Below are 25,087 nucleotides of genomic sequence, written 5' to 3'. Positions count from 1 at the left end.
AGGGTTTCTCCACCAAGTACTAAGTCACGTTTTGCTTCAGGATCAAATACTTATTTTACTCATTGAACTGCAACTCTATTTATAACATTTGTATCGTATTTTTAGTTTTTTTCTGGATTTTTGGTTGATATTCTGTGTCCATCTTAAAAAAAACACCTATAACAATTCTAGATCCTTTAATTCTTTGTAAGTGGGCAAACTTATCAAATACCTATTCTGTACTGCTTCAGAACAGGCTATTCAGTCCCGCCCCCCTGCTATTTACAAAGTGGCACATCAAAAGTTTAATGCACATGTTTGCTTACAGCTCTTGGATATATCTGAATTGGACATGGTGGGGGCAGGGCGAGAGGCCAAGAGGAGAAGAAAGACTGTTGGTGAGTGTTAACTTTTTTATTGCTGCTTAGAAATCTTAGATGTTACCCATAGTGGTTTGGTCCTATGGTACCTTGTGATTCTAGAATGTGCATCTCTCATGTAATCATACGCCTGTGGCAGTTAGAGGATCAGTCATCTTTGAAACAATCGTTTTGTTTTTTTAATGGGGTTATGCGTTTGTAGTGTACTTTTTTATTTTTTTATTATTATTTGCCAAGAATGACTTTTTAGAGCCATTGTTATTTTGATGCAAATGGTGTCTATTTCAGGACAACCTACAACCATGTCCAAAAGATTTGAGGATGACAGATATATATATTTTCACAAAGTCTGCTACCTCAGTTTTTATGATGGCAATTTGCATATACTCCAGAATGTTATGAAGAGTGATCAGATGAATTGCAATTAATTGTCCCTCTTTGCCATGGAAATTAACTTTGTTCCAAGTAAAACCTTTCCACTGCATTTCAGTCCTGCCACAAAAGGACCAGCTGACATGTCGGTGATTTCTCTTGTTTAACACAGGTGTCAGTGTTGACAAGGAAAAGGCTGGAAATTGCAATGTAATGCTGATTGAGTTACGCCTGATGCACACAATCGAATTTTCCGCGGACAAAGCTTAGGCCTTTTGTCCGAAGGGCTTTGGCCGTGAACTTGACTTTCAAATGGCAAAGAATTGTCGGCCAACAAACGTGAAACTACGTGGTTTTTCTGCTCTTTAGCGCCACTCTTTGGGCAACTTCTGCTAATGTGTTATGGTGAGCATTGCTTCCGAGCATGCGTGTTTGTACTTTGGAGTTTTGTCCGGTGGACTTGTGTACACACTCTTGTTGGCGGAAAATTTTAAAGCATGCTATCCAATATTTGTCCACGGACAATCCGACAACAATTGTCCGATGGAGCGTACAAACAGTCGGATATTCCGACAAAGGCCTGTCGTCGCACAATTCCCATCATAAAATCCGATCGTGTGTATGAGGCTTTAGAATAACGGACTGTAAGCTTTAAAAGGATGGTGGTGCTTGAAGTCCATTGTTCTTCTCTTAACCATGGATTATCTGCAAGTGCAGTCATCATTGCTTTTGGCCCCTTTCATACGATAAGCCTGTTCAGATCCGCCCGTTCGTTGTTAAGGCAGATCTGAGCGGGCCACCCATTGACTTCTATAGTCAGGCAGATGTCAGCGGATCCGATAAGATCCGTTTAAAACGGACGTATGGCTCAGATTGAATGAAAACTGACAGGCAGATTCATGATCCATTTTCGTCCGATCTCCCATAGTGGACAACAGGGCTTTGACAGGTCCGTCCCTGCACAATGAGTAGAGACAGACCTGTCAGCTCAGTGGGCATCAACAGAGCGTTCTCCCACTGAGCTGGCAGAGTCCGCTGAGCGGATCCACCCCTTGTGAAAGGGACCTTGCACAAAAAGGGATTCACTGGCAAGGATATTGCTGCTCCTAAGATTGCGACCATTTATCGGTTAATCAAGAACTTCAAGGAGAGAGGTTCAATTTTTGTGAAGAAGGCTTCAGTGCGCCCAAGAAAGTCCAGCAAGCGCCAGGACTGTCTCCTGCAGTTGATTCAGCTGTGGAATCCGGGCACCATCCATACAGAGCTTGCTCAGGAATGGCAGCAGGCAAGTGTGAGTGCATCTACACGCACATTAAGACGAAGACTTTTGGAGGATGGCCTGGTGTCAAGAAGGGCAGCCACTTCTCTCCAGGAACATTGTAAGGGACAGACTGATATTCTGCAAAAGAGACAGGGATTGGACTGCTGAGGACTGGGGTACTCATTTCTCTTATCGTCCATGGACGGACACAGCTCCTTAAATCTTGACAAGTGGGTTATGTTCCCTGTTTACAGGAGAGGACTAGGCAGAAACATGTTAAATAGTTAAATACATGTTACATTAACAGAGTTGAACAGCCCCGCCCAGGGGGCGGTCCCTCCAGACATAACCCTCCTCACTGCAGCTTGCAGCCTCAGTTTCGTTCTGCCTAGCAAAGGAGAAGGACGTATGGCTCCCTTTGGGCCCAGCGCCCTGAGGAGAAATTTTATTTTATTTTACTTTACTTTTTCTTGAAGAATCTTCTTTCAACTGTTGGCTGAGAGACAGGCTGGATATTATAGATCCTTGTAGTCTACTCAGTCCGACCAGCAAGCGTGGGCACACCTTTGCAAAGAGGCTTGGTCTGCCACGCCATACCTCATGACTCCTGAGGTGGCCGGTGAGCTTTGCTCCGAGGTCCACATATGACTGAGCTGTGGTGTTGTCTCAATCACAGTGGACCGGGCCGACAGCTACCTCCATTGCGGTTGTAGGTCTGTCAGGAATGCGTCAGCGAGTCCTCGCTCGGACGGGTAAGTACAGTCCCTCCTGCTTCGGTGGGTTGGTACAGCTGGGCATTCCTGGGGTTCGGGGGTCCCTTCCCCTTACTTCCCTGCTCCTTTCCCTTGCTGCATTGCTAACATTGCTGCTGTCAGGGAGGAGGGGGCCTTCCTGAGGGGACTGTGTTATCTGGCCTGTGTTTTCCTTTTTTGTATTGGGCTTTCCTGTGAGGTAAAAAGCCTTGTGATGAGCACAGATGTTTATGATTATACTTCAGCAGACGCTGACTGATTGGTGACACCTGTAATGGTTTTGCTTTTTATGCTGTATCTGTGACTTGTCCTTAAATAAAACAGCCCTAGGAGGCTTTTCCTGTTTAAACACAGGTCCCTGCAGAGTTACCTCACGGTTCTTTTCCTCACAGGCAGCGCTGGGCAGTCTCCTCCTGAGGGAGTCCCCTGGTTACCCCTGGTCAGCGCAGCAAGTGGGTGAGAGGCCCTGAATAGGGCTCTAGGAGCTTTTGTCTATTTGTATGGACAGGTGTGCATATTATAATACACACTATATGTAAATATTGGAGTCAGTATCTGGGTCCTTCCCCACATGCTGGTGGTGGCAGCAGGTGTTGGCACCTGTGATTCCCACAGAGTTTTTATTGTTAGTCCTGGACACAGTTTGTGCCAGGGTGGGGGTGGACTGCGGGCGGGCGGTAAAAGAGTGCCCCCTTCCCCCGTTATCCCCTGGGGAATGCTCTGTTTGGAGCCATGGACTAGGTACCTAGTTAAAAAAAAAAAAAAAAAAAAAAGGCAGAATAAGGCATTTATGGGTGCGCTTTTTACTGCTGCAAGGGACTCTCCTAAGCTGCATAGTGCAGCTGGGTTTCCGCTGAGGGCTCGGTCTTTTTTGGATCACACAAATCAGACCGCTGTGTAGGTTTTTTCCTTCTGTGCCCTTCTTTGATAATTTCTGAGATGCGGAATGAGAAAAGCCACTGAGGGCTTTTGTAGTCCCTCACCGCCGGGCGGGAACCCCTACTTGTATGGATCTGACTGATAGAAGATCCGAAGTACTGACCCGTTCCATGTTTACCATGCTGGGGTCTGGCTTGCGGCCTATTGTGGCCACTACACTGGGGTCTCAGTGGTCGCTGGCGCTATTTTTTGGGAGATTTTTCAATTACATTGAAAACTCCCATTGGCGCCCATTTTGTCGTAGCCACGCTATGGCGCAGCTTACATTGTGCTGGCCTTTTTCCTGTGGCCGCGTTCTGAACGCTCGGCGGCCATCTTGGAGTAGTCCTGACCCCTAGTGCTGTATACAACTCACAGAGTGAGCATTTTGCACCAGACAGTGGAGGAGCACCGACTCTCTCCTGAGGTTATTAGCCTAGCGGACCAGCTGGTCCAGGGCCTCATATAGGTCTGTGATGCTTCATTGAATGCTGCGCCCTTGTTATCCAGGGCGTCTGTTTCAGAATGGTTTTATGCACACGGTGGTGTAGTGCTTAACTCCATTACTTGGCAGCAAAAGAGTCATTGGTTCAAATCTGCACACTGACGCCAATCTGCCTGGAGCTTGCATTGTCGCTCCCTGTGTCTGTGTGGGTTTCCTCCGGGTACTCCGGTTTCCTCCAAAGACATGTGTGCATACACCTACATAATATACATACACACTATGTGTGTGTGTATTATTTAGGGGCAACCCTCCCAGGCCATCAAAGGCCCAGCTGGGGGACTAATCTGTCCCTGGGTGCATAAGCCGATCACGCCGGCACCCAAATCCTGCCAATGTATATAGCCTTCCCTCCCTGTCTCTAGGTGGGAGGGGCGGCTTGCAGGTTCACAATTCAGTGAAACCTCCCTGCTCTCCGACTAGTGGGTCTGCGAGGTGGTCTCTTCGGAGTACTAGATAGGGTTTCCTCCTATCCACAGAACAAAGTTCTGTCCTTGTGTCTTCCCCTCCCGGCACGTCGGTCTGCCTTGGGCAGTGTGGGATTTGCTAAGCTGCAAGGTAATTTTACCTTTCCTGCAGGACGAGAGTTTTGGGGTTTTCTATGGGCCTCAGGCCCTAAATACCTTTGTGAACGTCGGGTAGTTCCGCATGGAATCCATTTGTTCGGTGGTAGCTGCGCTTCATCCGGGGGATGTCCTGACGTCCTCGGACATCAGGGACGCATACATGCATGTCCCGTTTTGCACATGTCACAGTGTTTTTTTTCTGTGCTTCGTGATGAGAGAAGGGTCTCTGTCAGCCTGTGGCCCTCCCTTTTGATCTGGCGTCAGCACCATGGGTTTTCAGCTAGGAGCTCGCACTTATTTGAATTTTGTTGGGACAGCGAGGCTTTGCCTCATTGGCTACTTTGACGACTTTCTTCTGAGAGCAGCTTCTGTCTCCGACCTAGTGGATAGGTTATTCCCATTCAGACCCTCCGAAGATTCGGGTGGATGTTAAACGTTTAGGCCAGAAAGTGTAGCTCAGTGGCAGCAAGCCTGCCCTACATGTGTGCGACCCAGGGTTCAAATTATGGGCATGCTAGGTTCCGACTCAGCGTTGGAGTATCTAGTGTTGATCCAGACTCCTCAGTGGCAAAGGTCCTTCTTCCCCTGGAGAAATTGCAGACTCTTCAGTCTGCGGAGAAGGTATTGGCATCACGCAATCGGTCTTCTCTCCGGGCGCCTGCTGGTTCATGGTCTGTGGGTAGCCTACTTCAAGGTGGTACAGTATTCCCAGTTCCACACCCTGGTTTTCCAGTGGAACTACTGTCCAGGTGGTAAAAATCTCTTGTCTCTGAAATCATTAGATTCCTGTGCGCCACCTAGTCAGAGTCTCTCTGAGTTGGTGACAGAGATTCCCGACTCTTCGGTCCGGGAAGTTGTTCCTTCCTTCCAGTGGTCGGTGTTTACGAGGAATGCCAGCTCACGGGTTGTGAACCTGGAGGTTCACAAAACTGGGGGGTCCAGTCGGCCCTGAGTCGCTGGACTTGCGTGGACCTATGACCACACCTCCTTGAATGTGTCTGGTCTCGGTAGCTACCCAGGGTCGGGCCTGGCTAGTGCCTGGTGGAAGACCGCCTGGGAATACCAGGTGCTGTCTACTGTTCATTGTCCTACTATTTTAGGCGATCAGGCTATGCTTCTCCTTGTGGTCGACCAATCTGGTTTCAGCCGGACAACGCCACGGCCGTGGCTTCAGTCTACCATCAGGTATGCCGGCAGGCAGACTACTGGAGTCGCCAGATGCTGGACCAGGGCGACTGGTCTTTGTGCTTGGGGTGTTTCGGCTCCCTTGCAGGAGGTGAGCCTCACATGGCATGGATCTCCTGGCAGCTTGTCTCCGCCGCAAGGGTGTCAGTTAGTGGCCAGGTCTAGTGATCTTGTACAGACGCGTCAGTCGCGCTGGTGGCCCTGTGGGGTCTGTATCGGTGATTTTTTGCCATTCCTCCATGGTAGTTGCTTCCTCGGCCGCTCCACAGAGTGGATGCTGAGGAGATCCCGATGATTCTAATCGCTCCAGATTACTCTCGGCGTCCTTGGTACGCTGATATCGGGCGCCTGGTAGCGGAGGCACCCTGGCGATTGCCAGGGCAGGAGGTTCCTGTCTCAAGGTCCCATACTTCCTCCTGTTGTACAGTCACTGACTTGCTTAACATGGTTATTGGAAGCCAGACTTTAGGTGACCAGGGTCTGTCTGACTCGGTCATCTCAACAGGGCACCGTAGTCTTCTTCCGGAGGATCTACCGTCGCACCTCTCTTGGTGCGAAGGGATGGAGTGACGTCCACGGGCGTACTTTCAATGTCCAGGGTCCTGCTGTTTTTAAAGCTTGGATTGGATCTAAAAATTGCTTAAAGCACCGTTTGGGGGCAGATTTCAGCCTTGGCTGTGTTCTTTTAGTGGCCTTTTTGCGGCCCGTTCCCTGGTGGGTCCCCTTTTTTTGTGTGCAAGGGGTTTGTCATATACTTTCCCCTCTTGGCCCATCTCTTCCCCCATGAGTTTTGACTCTGGTGCTCTCGGTTCTTCAGGAACCTTCCTTTTGGAAACATCAGAGAGATTTTCTCTTGACACTATCTCAGAAGGTGGCCCCTTTAGTGGCCTTTACCTCTGTTAGAGGGGTTTCTGAGTTGGCGGTCTTGTCTTGCAAGCCGCCATGCTTGATCCCCCATAAGGATTAGGTGATGGTGCGCCCGCGACCTTCCCTTCTTCCGAAGGAGGTTTCGGCCTTTCATACTTTAGGCGTGGTACGCGCTTTGCGGGTATACCAGCCTACTACGGCTCCATTTCGGAGCTTCTGACTCTCTTTTGTGTCGGTGTCTGGTCCACAAAAGGGCCTGGCGGTCTCGTCGACCACCATTTCTCGGTGGATCGGGCAGGCCGTCATACAGGCCTATGCTCCTAAGGGCGGGCCCCCCTTTCCGGTCACGGCACTTTCGACCAGGGCAATTGGTGCTTCCTGGGTTTTTTTTTTTTTTTTCCCGACATCATGCGTCGGTCTCACAGGTGTGCGAGGCGGCGATTTGCTCGTCCGTTCACGCTTTTTCCAGAATTTACATGGTTGCTGTGAGTGCATCTTATGATGTTTTTTTCAGCCGCTAGTTTTTGCCGGCGGCTGTTTAAAGTTGCACCTCCTCCGTTGAGGAGCTCTGCTTGTTTTGGGGTGAAGTTAAAATTGTTTTTACTGATATATTTCCCACCCCTCGTTTTTTGACACTGCTTGGGGACGTCCCACTTGTCAAGATTTAAGGAGCTGTGTCCGTCCATGGACGATAAGAGAAAATAGGATTTTTTGTACTCACCGTAAAATCCTTTTCTCTGAAGTCCATGGACGGACACAGCTCCCACCCCTCCTTTTTAGGTTTGTACTGCTTGTTACGAACTGAGGCTGCAAGCTGCAGTGAGGAGGGTTATGTCTGGAGGGACCGCCCCCTGGGCGGGGCTGTTCAACTCTGTTAATGTAACATGTATTTAACTATTTAACATGTTTCTGCCTAGTCCTCTCCTGTAAACAGGGAACATAACCCACTTGTCAAGATTTAAGGAGCTGTGTCCGTCCATGGACTTCAGAGAAAAGGATTTTACGGTGAGTACAAAAAATCCTATTTTTCTGATGAATCCCCTTTCTGATTGGGGCATCCAGAAAAAACCTTGTCCAGAGAAGAAAAGGCGAGTGTTACCATCAGTCCTGTCTCCATGCCAACGGGAAAGTATCCTGAGACCATTCATGTGTGAGGTGGCTTCTCGGCCAAGGGAGTGGGCTCTCACAATTTTGTTTAAGTAAGAACACAGCCATGACTTAAGAATGGTACCAAAACATCCTCCGAAAGCAACTTCTCCCAACCATCCAACAGTTTGGTGATGAACAATGCCTTTTCCAGCATGATGGAGCACCTTGCCATAAGACAAAAGTGACAACGAAGTAACTTGGCTTGGGGAACAAAACATCAACATTTTGGGTCCATGGTCAGGAAACTCCAACTTTAATTACACAAGAATGGGCTTCCATCAGTCTGTATGTGGCTCATTGACAGAATGCCAGGACAAATTGCAGAGGTCTTGAAACAGAAGGGTCAACAGAATATTGACTCTTTGCATAAACTTGTAATTGTTAATAAAAGCCTTTAGCACCTATGAAATGCTTGCAATTCTACTTCAGTATACCATACTCAAATCTGACAAAAATATCTAAAAATACTAAAGCAGCAAACTTCGTAAAAAATGTTTATTTGTGTAATTTTCAAAACTTTTGGCCATGGCTGTACATATTTTGGTATGTTAAAGTTTGCGCTCTATTCCAGCTGTGCCTTTTTCTTTATAAAATGGCTACCACAATGTGTGTATGTGTGATATAGATCTATCTAGATATATTCTTTCTTTATCGTACACCACGGGACACAGTCTTTCTCTTTACATAATGTGTTAAGGGTCACCAGCGATGATTGGACACTGGCACAACCAATTGAAGATATAACCCCTCCCATCAGGGAAGTACCTCAGTTTTTTTCGCCAGTGTCTAGAAGGTGTTGGACAACCGAGGATGTGCTAAGGATCGCTCTGCTAAGAAGGCCCTCTGAGGGTGAAGGAGCTATACTTTAAGGATCCATCCAAGACGCTAAGAATTATGCTAAATCTGGATGGGATCCGGGCCTCACGGACAAGGCGTCGCCTGTAATGTCCCTCTTCGGAGGACTGGGGTACAGCACTTTCGCTACAGCAGCTAAAAGTCCTGGTCAGAGTCTTTTACAAGGCCCAGGGGAGAGGTATCCATTAAATAGGAGCCCATATCCCTGAAGGTTGGCACACAAAACCCGCCGAGATGGGTGAAGGTTGGTGCTGTCTGAATTTTTTCAGCAGAAAAAACCTGCGGCGGGGATAAGGTAAGAAAAAAGGAATCCTAAGAACAAGCTTAAGGATCCTTTTCAAAACTGTGAGTCGGGTGTCTTCTCTCTTTTGGCCCCTGGAGGGAGTAAAGAGCTGAGTTTACTCACCTCACTCTGCAAATGTGTCAGATCCACAGGACAAGGCACATTCCTTCCGCTGCAGAGCTCTGCATCAAAACGGCCAAAAGCCTCCCTCTCCCAGAGCGCTGAGATCCCAGGAGGGGACAAAAGCAGCATGGTAAAGGCAGGGAGAGGCTCTCCCTGATCCCTCGCAGCCGCCATAATGCCCTAGACGCGCACGGGTGCGCGATTTATCGGCGGGAGGGGGCGGAGGAGGATCTGAGTGTGCACAGGCGCGAGCGCACACGTGTATTTTAAAGATGGCGCTCAAACAGGAGCCCTTAAAAGATCATGGAGGCCGGCAGCTCTTCCCTCGGGACACAGCAGTAGGGGCACGTAAGCTCTATGTGGTTGGTAGGGCACTACCAGGAGACACCCACTCTATATAGCATGAAACTGTGTTTTAAGTTGCATACTTTATGTAGAGTGCTAAACTGAGCACAGTAGTAGATGCTTATTGGTACCTCGGCTTGTTGCTTGTTAATATGTCTTCCCTTCTTCACCATCGGGAGTTGCTACTTCTCCAGTGGCGCCTGGGCCTGCATATGTCACTGAGGACACTTTTATCGCAGCCATGGGAAAACTTGAGGGAAAGATCGCTGCGCTAAACGCAAAGTCCCTGCAAAAGGACAAAAAGCGACGCAGATCTCCTTCAATGGTGTTTGATCCTCTTTCAAAAAAATATGAAGAGGAGAAGGATGAGAACACCTACAGAGGACAGGGATGAGGAGTTGGACGAATCAGGGATTTCAGAGGAACTTTTTTTTTTGCTTCCCAAATGCTAAGGTCACAGGTGCAATGTTATGCTGAAACAGTGCGTACTACATTCAAGTTGCCCTCTTCGGAGTTAACTGAATCACCTGCCTCCTCCCTGGTCTCATTAAAATCCCTGCGGGGTGCATGCTCTTTTCCAGTCCATCCTTTGTTAAAGAAGCTAATCTACGCAGAATGGTTACACCCAGACAAGCGTTTTTCACCTCCAAAGAAATGTAATATTCTTTATCCTATGGAGGAAGAGTTTTCCAAAAAGTGGAGCCTGCCTTCGGTAGGTGCAGCCATTTCTTGTGTAAATAAGAACCTGACTTGTCCAGTGGATAACATTCAGGTGTTTAAAGACCCTTCGGGAAAAGAAATTGGAATTTTTATTGAAGTGTTCCTTCTCGCTGGGTCAGTCGCCCAACCTGCTGGAGCAGCAGTAGGCATGTGTCAGGTCCTCAAGGACCAGGTAAAACGAGGGCTGAAGGACCTGCCTCTAGAACAAGTCAAACTCTGGGAGAATTTGCCTAAAGCCTTTTGTTTTACAGTTGACGTGATGAGGGATTCGATTCTGCAAACATCGCGTCTCACACTTCAGCTGGTGCATATGCACAGAATTCTTTGGCTAAAGCATTGGTCTGCAGAGGCACCATGCAAAAAGCTTTTGACTAGTTTCCCCTTTCATGGCGAACGCCTCTTTTGGGGAAGATTTGGAGAAATATATCCAAAATATATCGACTGGGAAAACCACTGTATTACCAGAGGAGAAGAAGAAAAACAAGAGACCTTGTTTTAAACGTTCTCTCTCTCCCCAGCTCCTGGTAAATCTACCTCTAGCCAGTGGCGACAGCATTTTCAGCCAGCCACAAAAACTAAAGAAAACCAGGCCCAAAAGAACAAGAAGCAGTGGGGTTCAAGGGCCAACAAGCAGAACCCCAAAGCTTCTGCATGAAGAGGCGCCCCCGCTCGGCCGAGTGTGGGGACTGCTTTGTCAGTTTTCAGTGGCATGGCAGACAGAAATCCAGGACAGATGGGTAGTATCCACAGTATCCCTAGGGTACAAGCTGGAATTTCAAGAGATCACATCTTCTCGGTTCCGAAGCTCAATGCTTTACAAGGATCCTTCAAAAAGGGCGTCCTTCAAGGGATTGGATCACTTGCTATCCCAAGGGGTGATCACAGAAGTACCCTTAAAGGACCAAGATTCAGGGTTTTATTCAAACCTCTTTGTAATCCCAAAGCCAAACGGAGACGTCAGACCTATTCTGAATTTAAGAGCTCTAAGTCAATTTCTGAACATTTTCCATTTCCGAATGGAAACTATTGGATCAGTGGTCGCCACCCTACATCATACGACATACGTCAATAGACATCAGACGCATACTTCCATGTGCCTATCTATCACCAAAGATTTTTAAGGTTTGCGGTAGAACATCGCCACTTTCAGTTTGTGGCTCTACCTTTTGGTGTGGCTACCGGATCTCGGGTATTTACAAAGGTACTAGCCCCTCTGTTGGCAAATCTTAGAGCACAAGGCATAGCGATAACAGCTTATCTAGACGATCTACTGATTATAGATCAGTCAGTAGCAAAATTTAGATCACCCTGTGCTCACCACTATAAAGTACCTGGAGGATTTAGGATGGATTGTAAACTTACAAAAATCCTCTCTACAAGCCCAAAGAAGGGTAGAGTACTTGGGCATGATCATAGACACAGCCCAAAGCCGGGTATTTCTACCAGAGCCAAAGATCAAGTCACTAAAGGACCTGATCCACAAGGTCAAGACAAACAAGAGACCATCTATTTGCCTTTGCATGAGGCTATTGGGGAAGATGGTAGCCTCCTTCGAGGTCGTTCCTTATGCCCAATTTCACTCAAGACTACTTCAGGGCAGTATTCTAACTGCCTGGAACAGGAAGATCCAAGCTCTGAATCTACCCATGCGCCTGTCTCCACAGGTGCGCCAAAGCTTCAGTTGGTTAAAGACCAAGAACTTGCAGAAAGGAAGATCCCTTCCCCCAGTCACTTGGAAGGTGGTTTCTACGGATGCCAGCCCAATAGGCTGGGGTGCAGTATTGGAAGAAGCTTCAGCCCAGGGAACCTGGGCCAAGACCGAAAAGAGCCTGCCCATCAACATACTGGAGATTCGGGCAGTATACTTGGCCCTCAGAACCTGGACAAGCAGGTTACAGGGCCACCCAGTTCGGATTCAATCCGACAATGCTACTGCTGTAGATTACATCAAGCACCAAGGAGGAACCCGCAGTCAGGGCGCTCAGGAGGTGATTCGGGTTTTTACTTGGGCAGAAGAACATATTCCTTGTCTTTCTGCAATTTTCATCCCAGGGGTAGAAAACTGGCACGTGGACTATCTGAGTCGCCAGCAGCTGTCAGCAGGAGAGTGGTCTCTCCACCCCGAGATCTTTTTCAGGCCATATGCCAGAGATAGATTCCAGGTCCAACAGGAAGTTGGACAATTTTGTGTCCAGGACAAGAGATCCTCTGGCCTATGGATCGTGGGTGGACGTGAGGGGACAGGAACATGCCGCCTTCGGGCAAAGTGTGCTGCAGGCAGCAGTATAAATTTCTGGTCCATGGCAGCCTGCTTGATCTGTGTCTCCCCCCCCCCCTTCATATGGAGCATTGCTCTGGGACGTCCCATTATGTAAAGATAAAGACTCTGTGTCCCGTGGTGTTCGATAAAGAAAACAGGATTTTTGAAACGGCTTACCTGTAAAATCCTTTTCTTGGAGTACACCACGGGACACAGAGGTCCCCCCTTCTTATGGGAACCTTATTGCTTGCTACAAAACAGAGGTGCTTCCCTGATGGGAGGGGTTATATGGAGGGGAACTGTCTTCAATTGGTTGTGCCAGTGTCCAATCACCCCTGGTGACCCTTAACCCATTATGTAAAATCCACCGGCGGGACACCCGCGGACATTGAGTCTGCGGGTCCAGCGTGCACGGTCACAGAGCTTGCAGCAGGGGCTCCTGCACGGCGGCAAATTCAAAGCACCGAACAGGTACGTTGCTTTGCACAGCCATGCCATTCTCCCGACGTATAAGTACAGGTGGCGGTCGGCAAGCTGTTAATCATCAACCATGTGAGTTGCTAAATGTAACCATATTGCTACACTTTGAGGCACCTCTCCTCTTTTATACTCTGTAGCTCCTGCTGGATTTTGCTTCTAATTCCCATTGTGGAGTCTTTCATTTGTGGAAAGACCTTTTTTTTATAGTTGCGCAACCCATCACATTGCTATAATCCTCCTCCTTCATATTAAAAAAATAAATAAATATATATAACTGAAGAACTTATGAACAAATCATTTGAGTTTCCATTATTTCTTGTGGGGAAATTTGCTTTGATATACAAGTGCTTTGGATTACAAGCATGTTTCTGGAACGAATCATGCTCGCAATCCAAGGTTTTACTGTATATTCTTTTTATAAGATGGTTGCGTAGAGTTTGAAATTGATGTCTGGGTTTTATTGCTGCTTGTGTCCCTGTTGAAAAGATTTGCCCTCTGTCCCTGTTTTACCTGAGATTAAACGTAGTGAAAGTCTCCTACAAGGTAGACGGCAGGATTTTTTATTTATTTTTCTTTTATTATTCCAGCAGTGTGTTTGCTACTTGAGTCCTCTGAATGCCATATCCTTGCATGTATTGGTTCTCATGTTAAATCTCTGACCACTTTTTTTTATTTTTTTTTACAGAAACTGATGTTCCAGAAAAGCCTCCGAAAGAGGAGACTGTTGTGGAAAGCGCCACCCCAGATTATGCGGCTGGTCTGGTGTCTACACAAGTATGTTGGTTTCTCTTGATGCAATACCATTGTGATAGAGATTTGATGTGATTTGCAAGTTGTCTTTCTCTTTTAATAATGATGCTGGCCTAGGGTTAGCTTTTACATTAAAGTAGTAGAGGATAATAAAATGTATACTAAATTGTATGTTCATTGCAGAAACTTGGCACGCTGAACAGCGAAAGTGCACTACCATCTACCAGTTACTTGCCAGCCACTCCCAGTGTGGTACCATCTTCCTCCTATATTCCAGCATCTGAGACCCCACAAGGTACACACATTTATCGTAGTTTGAAGCCAACTCTGATATTAATAAAATTAAATTTATGGAGGATCCTGACTGAAAGAAGCCTGGAAGTTTAATGAACGAATTAAAGCAAAACATAAGGCAACGTGGCATTTAGAATTTTAATAAACTTTATTGTAGATTCCGAATTTGTTTTTGTTATAGATATAAAGTGAATGCTTTTTTTCCTTTTTTGGATTGCCCTCATTTTTCAAAATGAGAACCAACTGAAAAAAATTTGTGCAGAGCTTTTCAATCGGTTTAACAGACTAGCCTCATGTCTGCCCTCATTCGTGACTTATTTTGCAAACTGCCTTTACTCGGCTAGTTTTTTTATTTTTTTTCCCAACAGAGTCCTTCAGGAGGGTGTGTGAGGAGGTAGGCATACCATGCAACGCCCTCCTCGGCAAGGATTGTGGAAGTGGGTACTGACAAAAACAATACTCCCTTCCCCCAACTCTATTACAGGCTTGGGGTAGGAAGAGAATTGGCAGTTCTGCATTTTTTTTATGAAAATGTGAAGCTTACCTTTTTTAGGCCTCCTTTTTTTTTTTTTTTTTTTTTTTTTTTTTTTAATAACCTAAAATACAGCCCATTAATTGTAATGTACTGTACCTATGCACACAGTCGTGTAAACAAGCACAGTGCATTTTTCAGTAAAAAAAAAATATAGAAAAATCAGCTTTTTTGGTCAGTAATTGTATGCCTAATGCGCACAAATATGTATATTTATATATTGTGCAGAATGAGAACGCTAGACTACGTTTTTGCACTGGAACTTTAAGGAAAAATTCTACTTGGCTCTATTGTTAGTGGGAGGGCTGGGGAGCTGTATTTTACCATAATTACCTGGTGTGAAGGCAGATATCTCAGCAGTTTTTTTACTAGATTTGAACAGCCTGCCTTAAAGTGGTTAAGCCACTGTGCTGTATTATACAATGCTCTCTGGTTGATTGGTGCTCCAGTGCATGTTTTTATTTTTTTATATATATATATATATATATATATATATATATATATATATATATATATATATATATATATATATATATATATATATTATGCCACTATGTACCTGATTTCAGAGCGCCCCCTCTGCGCTCACGTGACCGGCTGCCACTCTCCTATCTCAATCTGACAGCTACAGCATGATGGGCCGAGAATCCCCAGCTGACGTCAGTCGGATGGAGAAAGGAGGCCGGTCACATGAGCGGCGCTTTGAAAAAAGGTGTAGAACTGCGCATGTCACCACTTTAAAGAGACTTTTTCACGTGTGTTTTTTGCTATGCACTGTTTCTGTGTGTTGCTATGCACAGCATAGTTATTTTAGCGTGTGTGAGCTATTGCTTTGTTCACATTTATGTACTTACCATTATTACTGTGTATTTGGTTTATTCAGCCTGGTACATAGCGTCACTTTTTGTTCACATTATCAGTTTTTTTATTCACTCCCTTTTTTCCCTTGTAATAGTCACTTAGTATTTATTTTATTTATTTACTTATTTATTTTACATTAGGGTAATTTACCCACACGGGTATCTAGATTCCCTTTTTGTTATTAGTTTTCACAGCGCTTCACCATCACCCATTCATATTTGCATTTTTTCTGTTTAAGGCAGACTATTAGGTGATAGCAGCAGTGCCCCCCGGTGTCCAGTACAGATACTACTATCTTTTCTTTATTTATAATAATATATATATGTGTGTGTGTGTGTGTGTGTGTATATATGGAGGGAGGGAGAGAGAGAGAACACACACACACCCTATCATTATCAACCAGAGAGGATTGTATGACAATTCAACAGTAATCTTGGCAACATGGGGGGGGGGGGGCAGACACTGGTACAAGCTGACAGAAAGGCAGGGGAGGCCAGCGGATGATGGAGGCATGTAAACTGACCATGGTGTCAGGGCTCAGCAGACATGATGAACCGTGGTCAGTTTACAGGGGGGGAGGGGCAGGATCAGCCCAGGTATTTTAGGTGATCGAAAGGGCCAAACTACAGGAACAGATTTAAAATAATAAATACTGTACCTAAAGGTTTAGGAGTTGGTTTCCTCCATTGTATGTTTAATGAGAACTGGACTCTGCCAGTCCCCAACACTGCTTCTGAGAGAAAGCATACTGGGCTAGCTAAGACATGCTTGCAGTCAGGTATGACATCTTTTTTCCTCAAACATCCAAAAGGTAAGAAATAACACACAATCATATAGTGGGGTTTTTCTAAAATTTGAATACAAAAGTGGAAATACACTTCATTTTAAAGTGTTATTAAAGATTTGTCTTGTGTTTAAAAAAAAAAAATCATACTTGCCTGCTTTGTGCAGTAGTTTTGCACAGAGCAGCCCCTATCCTCTTCTCAGGCCTCCCACTGGTGCTCCTTGCCCCTCCCTCTTGACCATTACCCCCCCCCCCCCCAATAGCATGCTGCTTGCTTATGGGGGGGCACTGGTGCATGTTTGCTCCTGCTGCTTTCCCAGCCAATAAGGATAAGGAGTCCTGGGACAGCCGAGGCTCTCGTGCACCCCTCTGGATCGCAAGGGGGCTCAAGTAAGTATCTGGAGAGGGGAGAGCAGTACACAGGTTTTTTATCTTCATGCATAGAATGCATAAATGTAGAAAAAGTTAGCCTTTACAACCACTTTAAGGCTAAGTTTGAAGTTTTAGATGCTGCCGAGTGTCGACAGGTTTTTGTTTGCCACAACTGCTTTTCTCCCATGCAAGTCATTGAGAATGCAGTTGAATAGTCAAATGCCAACTGTTAATGAGAGATGAATAAATTGATCCCAAATGGAAACAAGCTGCATTTGTCCATCGAAAACGAATCCCCTTAGTCCACTTGTGGACTATCTAATTGGTATAATGATTCCTGTGTGCTGCAGATTAAGGGATGGCTAACAAAATGTTGGCTGAATTGAGGAAAATGGCACGTCTGTAATGGTATAGTGAGGTTGGCATTGTATGGCCTGATAATGGGTACTCTCTGGTATCTGTAGACCAGTTTATTAAACAATTGGTAAACCTCCCAACAAGTCTGTGGCTGGTTTTATAAGATGGTCAGATAGGGAATAGGAAGGAAGCACAGACACGGTTTGGTTTTGAGGTTAAATTGATTTATCTTTTCTATTTGCACAGCTGGTTCAGTTCGGGAAGCATTACAAACCACAAGACAAGCAGAGGAACCTGTACCTCCCAACAACACACTTGCCACACAGTTCAAACAACGGACGCCGATGTATCACAGCAGCCCCAATACGCCAGCCACGACCCCAACTCCTGCAGCCACCCCTACCTCTCCACTGACACCTGCTGTAACTCAGGTGGTAACACCCGCAGCACAGGCACCTCAGATCACTACCATACAGACACAGCCTCCGCCCAGGAAGAGCTTGTCTCTTACAGTAAGTCTTGTATCTTTTTATCTGAGAACATCTGTGCTGACAAAACTAATGCATGAGATGGTTCAGAGCTTTCTCTAGTGCTGTTGGCTGCAAGATCACTGAAGACGGCATGACTATATTTTGAGCAGAGGTTTTCGCATCGGATGTTGTGTGACATAGTTTGGCAAAAGCAATTGTCTTAATTGTACAGTAGTTTTATTGACTCCTACCTTCAGGTGATTGGCCGCTGACACAAATCTTGCTAGGGGTTGCCCCTAAAGTGCACAGATATAACTTTTTTTTCTTTCCTCCTGAAGCTTAAAGATCTGAACACTTACTGCCTATTACTAAAATGAGTAGTTTTTGGATTGGTTGCTCCGTGTGTACCTTAAACACTTAAGGCTACATCTAGATCAGGGGTCTCCAAACTTTTCAACACAAGGGTCACATTGTAGACTTTACAAGTATTCGGGGGCTGGAAAAAAAATCAGTTATGTATAAAATAAATGAATGAATAAAATGTAAATAAACGTATATATTTTACATGGATCGTTTTTGCAATCGGTATGATATGACTGAGAACAAAAGAGAAACACGTCTGTGTCCCCATAAGAGCCTTCCACACGTCTGTGTCCCCATCAGAGCCTTCCACACGTCTGTGTCCCCATCAGAGCCTTCCACACGTCTGTGTCCCCATCAGAGCCTTCCACACGTCTGTGTCCCTCTTTAGAGACTCCGCATCAGTGGTGTCCCCATCAGCAGTGACCCCATGTCCCCATCAGCGGTGTCCTCTTCAGCAGTGTCCCCATCAGCAGTGACCCCATGTCCCCATCAGCGGTGTCCCTATCATTGTTGATGGGCACACCAATGATGGGGACACTGCTGTTGGGGATGTTGCTGTTGGGCACACCAATGATGGGGACGCCGGTGTCCCCATTTGTGGTGTCCCCATCAGCACAGCAATGTCCCCAGAAATATCCACATCAGCACTGCCCCCATCAGCACTGTCCCTAGAAATATCCCCATCAGAGCGGCAATCTGGTGTCCCCATCAGCAGTGAACCCCCATGTCCCCATCAGCAGTGACCCCATGTCCCCATCATTGCTGACCGCTGAAGGGACGCCGATGTCCCCATCATTGCTGATGGGGACGCCGATGTCCCCATCTGCAGTGTCCCCAGAAATATCCACATCGGCACTGCCCCCATCATTGCTGACGGGGACACTGGTGTCCCCATCAGCGCTGTCTCTAAGCAATGTCCACATACTTGCCGATGGGGACACCGCTGTCCCCATCAGCAGTGTTCCCTGCAATGTTGCTATCAGCACAGCACTGCCCCCAGCAATGTCCCCATCAGCAATGTCCCCATCATTGCTGACGGGGACACTGGTGTCCCCATCAGCGCTGTCTCTATAAGCAATGTCCACATACTTGCCGATGGGGACACCGCTGTCCCCATCAGCAGTGTTCCCTGCAATGTTGCCATCAGCACAGCACTGCCCCCAGCAATGTCCCCATCAGCACTGCCCCCAGCAATGTCCCCATCAGCACTGCCCCCAGCAATGTCCCCATCAGCACTGCCCCCAGAAATATCCCCATCAGCACAGCAATCTCCCTTGCAGTGTGTCCATCAGTGTTATGCAACACAATAAAATGATCAGAACCCGTTGCCTCCGTCTCGCCGATTTCAGCTCCCTTCTCCCGCCCGCTGCTACACTCGTCAATGGAAGAGCGTCAATTCAAACAGCGGCCGGGAAAAGGGGAGGTGCCGCCCCTGTGACGTCACTCGTGGCATCGTAATTTTAAACAGTGTGCGGGAAGAGGGGAGGTGCCGTGCCTCGGTGGTCCCAGCAGCCAATGTGTTAAAAAAAAAAAAAAAAAAAAAACAGCGTGGCAGCATGGGTGGATTTGTTTACACTACAGGGCCTGTCAGCTGCGGGCCAGATAAAACACACATGCGGGCGGGCCGGGGTTTGGAGACCCCTGATCTAGATGGTAGAAGAGAAACAGTCAAATTTAAAATGAATTTACGTGTGTTTTTTTTTTTTTTATATTGTACTGTGTGCAGGCAGGCTATTATCGCAGATGATGTCTCTTCTGCCGTAAAGAACGCTTCCCTGCCTGCTTGCAGTCCTATCCTCAATGCTGGGCCTACTAGAAGACCAGGCTTCACCCGTCATAGTGGCCATACCCTCAGGGGTACTTCAGGGTCTGGCAACAATAAAAGACCATGGCCCTAGACCTGTATGGAAGCCTGCGGCTAATTACACGTTACTCAAGACGTGTGCCTAACACAGGATCCAGTGCCTGAAGCAAACATTATTACAGGCTGCCCCCACGATTGCTTGATTCTTATTCATTCATTTATGCATTTGGCTGGATTTTTCTGCATGAAATATTTTATTTGGAAAACGTTACTGTGATTCAAATGCAACAAATGTTTGCTGCAACCTGATTATGTAATCTTCCCCATTTTTTTTTTTACAGCGGGAACAGATGTTTGCAGCTCAAGAAATGTTCAAGACTGCAAACAAGCTTACAAGGCCAGAGAAGGCTCTAATACTGGGATTTATGGCAGGTTCAAGAGGTAGGTTTCAGAGCCCTTGTATACCAGCAGTCTTGGTGAATGGCAGATCATATTGCAGGAAACAAAATGTGCGTCCTTTTTTTTTTTTTTTTTTTTTTTCCACAAATGGCTTTCTTCTGGTTGTGTTTGATCACCCCCTGTGTTTTGTTTGCTTTCTTTCTTTCTTTTTTTTTTTTTTTGCACAATAAACCAAAAAGAGCACCAATTTTTTATATATATATATATATATATATATATATATATATATATATATATATATATATATATATATATATATATATATATATATATATATATATATTAGAGGTAGACCGATATGGGTTTTTCTATGGCCGATGCCGATATTTAGAAATCTGTGCGGCCGATGGCCGATATATAATGCCGATATTTTGGGCCGATTTTTTTTATTTTTTGATAGGCGCGGGTGGTGCTGCGTTGTGGAGGGGGATGGGTAGTGCTAGGCGCGGGTAGTGCTGTGTTGTGGGGGGGGATTGGGTGGTGCTGCGTTGTGGGGAGGGATGGGTGGTGCTGCGTTGTGGGGAGGGATGGGTGGTGCTGCGTTGTGGGTGGTGCTGTGTTGTGGGGAGGGATGGGTGGTGATGCGTTGTGGGGGGGCGTGGGTGGTGCTGCGTTGTGGGGGGGGCGTGGGTGGTGCTGCGTTGTGGGGGGGAGTGGGTGGTGCTGCGTTGTGGGGGGGAGTGGGTGGTGCTGCGTTGTGGGGGGGCGTGGGTGGTGCTGCGTTGTGGGGAGGGCGTGGGTGGTGCTGCGTTGTGGGGGGGGATTGGGTGGTGCTGCGTTGTGGGGGGGGATTGGGTGGTGCTGCGTTGTGGGGGGGGATTGGGTGGTGCTGCGTTGTGGGGGGGGGATTGGGTGGTGCTGCGTTGTGGGGGGGGGATTGGGTGGTGCTGCGTTGTGGGGGGGGATTGGGTGGTGCTGCGTTGTGGGGGGGGATTGGGTGGTGCTGCGTTGTGGGGGGGGGATTGGGTGGTGCTGCGTTGTGGGGGGGGATTGGGTGGTGCTGCGTTGTGGGGGGGGGGATTGGGTGGTGCTGCGTTGTGGGGGGGGGATTGGGTGGTGCTGCGTTGTGGGGGGGGGATTGGGTGGTGCTGCGTTGTGGGGGGGGGGATTGGGTGGTGCTGCGTTGTGGGGGGGGGATTGGGTGGTGCTGCGTTGTGGGGGGGGGGATTGGGTGGTGCTGCGTTGTGGGGGGGGGGATTGGGTGGTGCTGCGTTGTGGGGGGGGGGATTGGGTGGTGCTGCGTTGTGGGGGGGGGATTGGGTGGTGCTGCGTTGTGGGGGGGGGGATTGGGTGGTGCTGCGTTGTGGGGGGGGGGGATTGGGTGGTGCTGCGTTGTGGGGGGGGGGATTGGGTGGTGCTGCGTTGTGGGGGGGGGGATTTGGTGGTGCTGCGTTGTGGGGGGGGGGATTGGGTGGTGCTGCGTTGTGGGGGGGGGATTGGGTGGTGCTGCGTTGTGGGGGGGATTGGGTGGTGCTGCGTTGTGGGGGGGGATTGGGTGGTGCTGCGTTGTGGGGGGGGATTGGGTGGTGCTGCGTTGTGGGGGGGGGGGGTGGTGCCTCAGCCCGGTTTCACTTTAAAAAGACATACAATTAAGTCTGCAGGGGGGGGGGGGTACAGTACAGTAGCACCTCCATACATGCTGGTATCTATCTGCATGCACCTGATAGGCTAGGTGCATGCTGATGAGATGACCAGCCAATCATTGAACAAGTATAGTACAAGCAGCCAGCAGGCTCCACCTCGGCAGGAAAGGAAGACAGAGCTAGTGCTGGCCACGATCTCCTGCTGGGGGGAGTTACCATGTCAGGTGGAAGATGCTTGTAAAGAGCCAATGATGGTTTCTCTGCCACCTGACTTTCAGTACTGACCAGTGCTCTTGAAGCAATATATTCTTGATTCATACACCCGCACAGCCACTATAGAGAAGTTAAGGAGAGATTTCACTGCCATTCATCGTACCGCCCCGCCCCCTCCCGCGGCGTGCTGTATTAGAGGAAAAATCATTGGCCCTTTACAAGTATCTAATACAGCATGCCGAGAGGGGGCGGGGCGGTACGATGAATGCCAGTGAAATCTCTCCTTAGCTTCCCTATAGTGGCCGTGCGGGTGTAGTATGAATCAAGAATACATTGCTACAAGAGCACTGGTCAGTACTGAAAGTCACGTGGCAGATGCTTGTAAAGGGCCAATGATTGTTTATCCAATACAGCACGCAGAGGGACGGTACTATGCAATGGCAGTAAAATCTTTCCTTGCTATTGGAGCGAGGTGGCCGCGCGGGTGGAGGATTCAGGGACACACGCTGCTGCAGGGCAGGCGGCCATGCCAGCCGTTTATTGTAATAGCCGCGATTCGGACGATTTTTTCACAATAATCGGCCGATGCCGATTTCATAAAAACGGCCAAATATCGGCCGACTGATATATTGGTCGACCTCTAATATATATATATTTATTTATTTTTTTTGCTATAATATACCCAAAAATGTTTTTAAAAACGAATTTCTTCATCCGTTTTAGGCCAATATATATTCTTCTACATATTTTTTGGGGGAGAAATACACATGTATTGATTGGCTTGTGCAAAAGTTATAGGGCCAGATTCAGGTAGATCCACGCAATATTTGCGTGGGCAAAGGGCAACGATTTTTGCTCTGCGCCCACGCAAATATTTTGATTTGCCCGCGATTCACGGAGCAGTAGCTCCGTAAATTGCGCGGGCGCTATGCTAAATAGCCGGGCGTAAGGGCGCCTAATGTAAATGATCCCGCCAGGGGCGGGAATCATTTAAATTAGGCGCGCTCCCGCGCCGAGCGAACAGCGCATGCTCCATCGGGAAACTTTCCCGACGTGCATTGCGGCAAATGACGTCGCAAGGACGTCATTTGCTTCTAAGTGAACGTGAATGGCGTCCAGCGCCATTCACGATTCACTTACGTAAACGACGTGAAATTTAAATTTCACGAGCGGTAAGGGCGGCTATACTTTAGCATTGGCTGCCCCTGCTACAGCAGGAGCAACCTTGCGCTAAAGTTGCCGTACGGAAACTCCGTACCTTGCGTGCGCAGGGCCCGCGCAACTTTTGTGAATCGGTGGTAGTATGCAATTTGCATACTATACGCCGATCACAATGGCCGCGCCCCCTAGCGGACAACGCAAGAATGCAGCCTGAGATATGAAGGCATTAGGAGGCTTATGCCTGTCATATCCTAGGCTGCAGTCCGCGTAGCGATGTTCCTGAATCAGGGGCATTCGCTACGCGGGAGCAAAACGGCTATTGCGCCGCGCAACCTATGGTTGCGCGGGCGCAATAGCTTCTTGAATCTGGCCCATAGTGTCTACAAACCACTGACATTTATACAGCAATCGGTGCTATAAAAATGTACTGGTTACTGTGTAAATATCATTGATAGGGAAGGGGTTAACACTAGGGGGCGATCAAGGGGTTAAATGTGTTCTAACTGTATGGGGATAGGACTGAGTAGGGGAGGAGACATATTGTTTGTTCCTACTTACTAGGAACAAACAATGTGTCTCCTCTCCCCTGACAGGGATTTGTGTGTTTTTTAGAGTTTTTCCTCTGACATCCTTCTGTGTCTGTCTATAGGACAAGCAGCTAAACACAATCTCCCGATTGGGACACAAAAATAAACTGATGGGCGTAATTACCATTCTCAACTATAATCTAAAATGTGAAGGGGGGAAACTGCAAGGAAAGTGTTTTTAATCTGTAAAATTGACTGTTTTTGAGGCCAGTTTAGATGCAGTAGTGTTGCGTATGTGTTTTTTAGTTTCCAGGTGCTTGGTTTCTTCCTAATATAAATGTCTTGGTTTGTGCAGAAAATCCGTGCCCAGAGCAGGGTGATGTCATCCAGATCAAACTCAGCGAGTACACGGAAGTCATCCAGAAAGGAGACGGAACAGGCAGCACCACCATGATGGTGGATACGGTTTTTGAAATGAACTATTCTACTGGAAAGTGGACCAAGCTAAAAAAATACAAGCCCCTAACGAACGTCTCTTAGAGAAGACCGCAGGCTTGGAACTGTGGACCAAAAACTCATACTTGTAGATGGGCGTCAGTACAACAATCAGACATCTCCCTGGATGGACCCATTGTCTGCCATGACTGGAATCCAGGATGGGGGATATATATATATCAGTGGTGACCACACTTAATCTATTCCTGAAAACTCAACAGGGTCCGGACATAGAAACACGCTCCGTTTTGCATCACCGATTTTAAAACTAGCTATACAACTATACAATCAGGAGCAGATTGTCCAATTTCATTGTCTTCACCTTTTCTCATGAAAATCCTGTGGATCCACCTTCAATTTCTAGGTTTTGAGAAATGGCCGTGTACAATTTGCAGCATTAATTTTTCTCTTTTTTTATCTGCAGTATTTGCAATGTAAATTTTTGTGTGCTAAAGTATTGAATATAGATCAGGGTCTTGGTTTAATTTTCCTGTAACTTCAGATTTGAGCGAATCTGTTAACGGTTCACACAAGTTGGAGAAATTAACTCTGCACAGTGTGGGGAATTAGTCAAAAATGGAGCAGCTTACCAACCAATCAGCTTCTTTCATTTTCAGAGCTTAAAGTGGAACTTCCGCTCATCGGAACCCTACCCCCTCCGGTGTCACATTTGGCACCTTTCAGGGGGAGGGGGGTGCAGATACCTGTCTAAGGTATTTGCACCCACTTCTGGGAACACACTCTGCGGGAACCTGTGGGTAGTGCGTCGGGCAGTGAACCCGTAACGCTTCACTTCCTGATTCCTTCAACGAGGATGGCGGTGGGGGCAGCAGAGAGACGAACGATTTCTTGTCTTCTGCTGCCGATGTCGCTGGACCGGTAAGTGTCCATTTACTAAAAGGCCATTTTTTTTTACGGCGCAGCTCCGCTTTAACTGAACAAGCTGAAGATGGAAGCTGATTGGTTTTCGGGCACAGCTGCTCTTGCCTGCTCCATTTTTGATAAATTCCCACCAGTGACTCTTGATTCATCGGTCTGCTTCTGTATGTTCACACCAGTTTCCTT

At 47.3% G+C, this 25,087-nt stretch overlaps 1 protein-coding gene across 1 annotated transcript in view; it reads left to right on the top strand.

The window, feature by feature from the left end:
- NELFA (negative elongation factor complex member A) overlaps positions 1–24,518 on the top strand; it is a 61,906-nt gene extending 37,388 nt beyond the window's left edge. The window contains exons 6-11 of the mRNA XM_040335294.1: positions 308–377; positions 13,683–13,771; positions 13,931–14,042; positions 17,194–17,459; positions 19,926–20,025; positions 23,883–24,518. Of these exons, the coding sequence (XP_040191228.1) occupies positions 308–377; positions 13,683–13,771; positions 13,931–14,042; positions 17,194–17,459; positions 19,926–20,025; positions 23,883–24,067 (822 nt within the window). The 3' untranslated portion in view covers positions 24,068–24,518. The remainder of the gene's footprint in view (positions 1–307; positions 378–13,682; positions 13,772–13,930; positions 14,043–17,193; positions 17,460–19,925; positions 20,026–23,882) is intronic.
- Positions 24,519–25,087: the final 569 nt, after the last annotated feature.

This window comes from Rana temporaria, chromosome 1, assembly GCF_905171775.1.
Source record: "Rana temporaria chromosome 1, aRanTem1.1, whole genome shotgun sequence".
NCBI classification, from domain to species: Eukaryota; Metazoa; Chordata; class Amphibia; order Anura; family Ranidae; genus Rana; species Rana temporaria.
The sequence above is the reverse complement of the archived record's forward strand: the minus strand, read 5'-3'. Positions and strand labels throughout refer to the sequence as shown.